A 6,000-nucleotide genomic window follows, 5' to 3' on the forward strand; every position below is an offset into this window, starting at 1 on the left:
CTGACTGGTGCTATCAAAGTGTAAAACCTCACACTTGTCTGCATTCAATTCTATCTTGAATTTTTCAGCCCATTTGGTAGTCTTCCCCACTGTCCACTACACCCACAGTCTTGGCGTCATTCACAAATTTGCTGCTCCATTTTACATTCTCAACCAGATCATTGATATAGATAACAAACAACAGCAGACCCAGCACCAATCCCTGCAGCACTCCACGGGTCACAGACCTCCAGTTAGAGAAGCAACCTTCTACTGCCACTTTGTGGCTTCTCTCGTGAAGCATATATCTAATCCAATTTACTACTTCATCTTGAATGACAAGCGACGGAACCTTCTTGACCAAACCCCCTTGCGGGACCTTGTCAGAGGCCTTGCTAAAGTCCATGTAGACAACATCCGCTACTTGTCTTCACCAACTTTCCTATTAACTTCTTCACAACACTATAAGATTGGTTAGATATGACCTACTGCACACAAAGCCATATTGACTATCCCTTATCAGTCCCTGTCTACTTATCTGGTCCCTTAGAATACCTTCCAAAAACTTTCCAAGTGATGTCCGGCTCATTGGTCTATACTTTCATGACATATTCATAGAGCCTTTCTCTAACAATTGAACACCATTACCCATCCTCAAATCCTCTGGCAACACACCCGGTATCTTTGCTAGGGCATCTGCAACTTCTGCACTTTCCTCGCACCTTGTCAGGGATATATCCATCCTCATTTGCCTGAAGACAGCAAAAACCTTCTCTGTACAGTGTATAGAGTCCATGATGTTGATGCCATTTTCCCTTGCTTCTACAGACTCTGTGTCCATCTCCCAAGTTAATACTGATGCAAAGAATCTGTTTAAGATTTCCCCCATCTCTTTTGGGTTCACATATGGATTACCATTCTGATCTTCCAGAGAACCAATTTTTTCCCCTTGTAATCCTTTTGCTCTTAATACATCTGTAGAATCCCTTGGGATTCTCCTTCTCTTTGTTTATTTATTTATTGAGATAAAGTGTGGAATTCGGCAATCCCCCAATTTAATGCTAGTCTAATCACGGGAGAAATTACAATGACCAATTAACCTATCAACTGGTAGGTCCTTGGACTGTGGGAGGAAACTAGAGCATGTGGAGAAAACCCACCCGGTCGTGGGGAGAACATACAAACTCCTTACAGGCATCAGCAGGGATTGAATTTAGCATCTCTGGTACTGCCCCACCCGTTTTAAAAAAGAAATATTTGTTTACCAGGATTTTAAGAGGGTTCCCAATATTGTCTGCTTGAGCAACCCCATGGCTTCTTTTAGCCCTCCTGATATCCTTCTAGGTGTGTTCTTGCATTTCTTATACTCCTGAAGTACCTCATTTGTTCCTACCTGCCTCTACCTACTGTGACGAGAATACACATAAAATTAAGATGTTTGATGTCCTGGGTTAGCATCAGTGGCATCAGCAGTTGGTCTGCCACCTGTCCTCAGGGGAAGGAGAGATAAGGAACAATGAAGCAGCATCTGGAGATGTGTAATGAAGGGACGGGAGAGAGAGCTGTCTGGAGCGGCTCCCCCTTTGAACCCTGAACTGTTTGAAGTGATGGACAGGCAATACCCCAGCAGGGGGATAAAAAGGGACAGGTTCGCTAAGGCAGGACACACACGACACCCGAGATAACGAGACCCTGGAAGCGGTGCTCCTCTCACGAGTCGGTGGGAAGTACCGGATCTTAAACGCACAGGGTGGAAAGGTACGATCAGCGGGAACCCGGTGTGTGTCCACCCTCGCTTGGGTGCCGGGTTCACTGCAGAGGATCGACCGCATCTGGAGGAGGGGTCACAGTCGGTGACCTCAGGTGACATCACAAAAGACCCGCCCGAAAGCTACTTATGAGCAATATCGCCGGTCTGTGAGTGGAAGCCGTTTCTGAATGATCAGTCGTTCTCGTTCTCTCTCTCTCTCTCCCTCCCCCCACGTTGTCCATCGCCATGGCAACGATTACTGCGAACTGAACTAAATCGAACTGGACATTTGTGTCACTTTGAAATTGGTCATTTACCCCTAGACAACGATAGAGCTTGATTGATGCTGTTATCTTAATTTTGTGCACATGTGTGTTTATCATTGCTGAACTGTTGCATTTATTATCCTTTCGATTACTGTGTTTCTTGTTTCTTTAATAAAACTTTCTTAGTCCTAGTAATCCAGACTCCAACTGAGTGATCCATTTCTGCTGGTTTGGCAACCCAGTTACGGGGTACGTAACACTACTATGCACCTTCATTTTCTTAACCAGGGCCTCAATGCCTCTCAAAAATCAAGGTTCCCTAAATCTATTAGGGACTAGGTCTCATCCACTAATAGAACTAGTATTGCCTTCTCTAGTTGGGATTACTGATTACAGAAACTTTCCTGAACACAATTGGTAAACTCTTTCCCATCCAGCCCTTTTACAGTATGGGAGTCCCAGTCAATATGTGGAAAGTTTAAAAAAAAAACCTACTATAACAAACTTGCGTTTCTTGCAACAGTCTGCGATCAACTCCACAAATTTGCTCCTCTAAACCCCGTGGACTATTGCGTGGTCTCTAATATAGTCCCAATAAAGTGCTCATACCTTTCTTATTGCTTAGTACTACTCATGAAGTCTTATTTCACATCAGCATTGCATCCAGTACTCAATGCCTTGATTTAAGAAGGCCAAAATGCCAAAAGCCCTCTTTATGACCCTATCTACCTGCATCACCACATTCAAGGAATAATGGATTTGTATTCTCAGGTCCTTTTGCTTGACCATGCTCCTCAGTGTCTGACCATTCAACCTCGGCCTCAGTTTCTTTCTCTGCAGCAGTTTATGCAATGTGCAGTGAAGGCCCCATGAGGGAGCCCATGGTACGTTACCTCGCTGGCACTTGGAGGTGACGACGTCGAGGCTGAAGCTGATTGTGGCCATTAGCATTCCCAGCAGGAAGAGAAAAAACCAGTCCTCTCCCACCTTCAGGATCTGCTTCCGCAAGGAGAGGGCGAGTGCTGTAATGAAACAGCCGGTGTCAGTGAGGACGTACCGACATTTCCCTTCGCCAGTGAACAGGTAGGTCACTGTGAGATAGAAACCTGATGCAGTCTGTCTATCATTGATATGGATGAGATGCCTCTCCTGACTCAGCAGGAACTCTGCACATCACATTATCCCACAACAACAAAGTTCAACAGCACAAAGTCAACAACTCCAACTGAGGCTTCAAACAACTGAAAGTACAGAAGGCTGTGGGGGGAGAGTGGGGCAGTGGGATTAGTTTGGGGACTGATACAGGTCTGTGTGGAGAGACTGGGACAGTGGGATTAGTTTGGGGACTGTTACAAGACTGTGGGGAGAGATGGTGCAGTGAGATTAGTTTGGAGACTGATACAGGGCTGCGAGGGGAGAGAGTGGGGCAGTGGAATTACTTTGGGGTCTGACACAGGTCTGAGGGGAGAGAGTGGGGCAGTGGGATTAGTTTGGGTACTGATACAGGTCTATGGGGAGACAGTGGGGCAGTGGGTTTGTTTGGGGACTGATACAGGACTGTGGGGAGAGAGTGGGACAGTGGGATTAGTTTATGGACTGATACAGGGCTGTCGGGAGAGAGTGGGGCAGTGGGATTAGTTTGGGGACTGATACAGGTCTGAGGGGAGAGAGTGGGACAGTGGGATTAGTTTGGGTACTGATACAGGTCTATGGGGAGACAGTGGGGCAGTGGGTTTGTTTGGGGACTGATACAGGACTGTGGGGAGAGAGTGGGACAGTGGGATTAGTTTGGGGACTGATACAGGGCTGTGGGGAGAGAGTGGGACAGTGGGATTAGTTTGGGGACTGATACAGGTCTGTGGGGAGAGAGTGGGACAGTGGGATTAGTTTGGGTACTGATACAGGTCTGTGGGGAGAGAGTGGGACAGTGGGATTAGTTTGGGGACTGATACAGGACTGTGGGGAGAGAGTGGGACAGTGGGATTAGTTTATGGACTGATACAGGGCTGTCGGGAGAGAGTGGGGCAGTGGTATTAGTGTGGGGACTGATACAGGACTGTGGGGAGAGAGTGGACAGTGGGATTAGTTTGGGGACTGATACAGGACCGTGGGGAGAGAGTGGACAGTGGGATTAGTTTGGGGACTGATACAGGTCTGTGGGGAGAGAGTGGGGCAGTGGGATTAGTTTGGGGACTGATACAGGTCTGTGGGGAGAGAGTGGACAGTGGGATTAGGTTGGGGACTGATATGGGGCTGCGAGGGGAGAGCAGAGCAGTGGGACTGTCTGGATTACTCTTGGTCTGACTGCAGGAGCCCTTGGTGCCCCGTAAGGCTGCCTGTCCTACCTTCAGTCACTGAGACACTCACGTTTGGATAGTTGTCCAAGCCTGCGTGCCAATTCCCTTGCCCTGCTCTGCCAGCCGACTGCCGAGTCGCCCTTACTGGGATTGTGCACTTCCTGCTCCTCTCCTCTCCCTGCCTCTCGGTCCCAGCGCTGCCCACAGATCATGTCGGTCCTCTCCCTCTTCTCATCCTTATCCAATTCCTCCTTCTCCGAGTAAGGGGTCATCTCCCAGAGTGAATCGAAGCTGCCTCGGCCTCTGGACTGCACTGGTTACTGGTTAATCCCTTTTTACACGTCAGGGCCTGGATCCAGAGGGAACCAGTCTTGGCTGTCCGCTCTTTCTCTCTGTTGTTGCCTGACGTTTTCTGTGTTTTTTATCTCAACACATTCCCCAACCACCCCAACCCCCCCATCTTCAAGCCAAGGTTTACTAGAGCTGGTCAGTTAGAGTCCATGGGGGTGGGGATGAGAAACTCCACAGAACTTTTTTTTAATCGCCTTATTCCTGGGGTTTAAGGCATCCCCCTCAGAGTAGCAGAGCTGTCCTGCCTCATGATCCCGGTTTGGATTGTGCACTTCGACCTCCCCTCATCCCCCTGACCGGGACCACGAGTGAGTCTGGTGTCTGGTGGACCCCTTTCCTCGAACTACGATCCTGCGGATGAAATAATCCAGAGGGGAGGGCAAGGTTTCATCACGAGTTGTGTCGTACTGGACTGATCGACGCAAAGACGAAGTACCACAAAAACACTAACACACGTAATTCTTTTTCAAACCTTTATTCTTTATTCATAGTATGCTATGGGGGAAGTTACAGACTGATCTCCCACAAGAGCCAGTCCAGACACTGCCCCCGAATTACACAGTTGTCCACAATTTATAACATTGATCAGGTAGCAGTAAATCTTACGATTACAAGTTTAGATAATATAAAAATCATTTCAATCAAATGCTAAGATACAATTAGATGTAAAATAATTATTGGTCAGTTAGTTATAATTATTTTAAGCCAAAGCTAGCCCATCAGTTTCTCATTCGGACCCTTCCCCTTTTCTCCAGAACATTCTAGCCCCTACACTATACTTCCCATATTTAGCTATACTTTGAGCTGCTTCTGCAAGATCAGATAGTTCCTTACTTGAGCCTTTGCCTATCTTTAGAGAACAATGACTGGTACGGCACCGGTTGCTGGGTAAAGCTTCTTTTTGACTGTCCAAAACAGTAAGCCAAGGCGCATCCAAGGTGATTGACCATTGTTCTTAGTCTATACCCCTATTTACCTAGCCCTTCACCCCATCATTCCCCCCTTTCATCATACCATGATGACAAATCAAATGGGGGTCGAGCAGAGTGCCATCAGTCTTTCCGTGAAAAGTCAGCAGCCAGCATTTAGACAGGTCATTATCACACAGCAAGCGATAATTATAACAATGAGGATAATCAGCCCATGCAGTAAAAAAGACCCCATGATCCTCCCTGCAACCATCCTAACCATCGCCCCACTTCCGCGAACCTTGCCTGAAATCATCCAATTGTTTCTTAATAGACTGAATGGCATGGGTCACGTCGTATGATTCGTCAGTAACATGGGTGATACATTTGTCTCCGACTATAGCGCATACCCCTCCCTGTTGGGCCAATTGATAATCCACAGCATACCT

General features: G+C 47.4%; 1 protein-coding gene across 1 annotated transcript in view; it reads right to left on the reverse strand.

The window, feature by feature from the left end:
* The window catches only part of LOC140197291 (chloride channel protein ClC-Kb-like), a 108,423-nt gene extending 103,859 nt beyond the window's left edge, over window positions 1-4,564 (reverse strand). The window contains exons 1-2 of the mRNA XM_072257228.1: window positions 4,363-4,564; window positions 2,889-3,017 (exon numbers count right to left, since the gene is read on the reverse strand). Of these exons, the coding sequence (XP_072113329.1) occupies window positions 2,889-3,017; window positions 4,363-4,564 (331 nt within the window). The remainder of the gene's footprint in view (window positions 1-2,888; window positions 3,018-4,362) is intronic.
* Between the last annotated feature and the right edge of the window lie 1,436 nt (window positions 4,565-6,000).

This window comes from Mobula birostris, chromosome 5, assembly GCF_030028105.1.
Source record: "Mobula birostris isolate sMobBir1 chromosome 5, sMobBir1.hap1, whole genome shotgun sequence".
In the NCBI taxonomy this organism is placed as follows: domain Eukaryota; kingdom Metazoa; phylum Chordata; class Chondrichthyes; order Myliobatiformes; family Myliobatidae; genus Mobula; species Mobula birostris.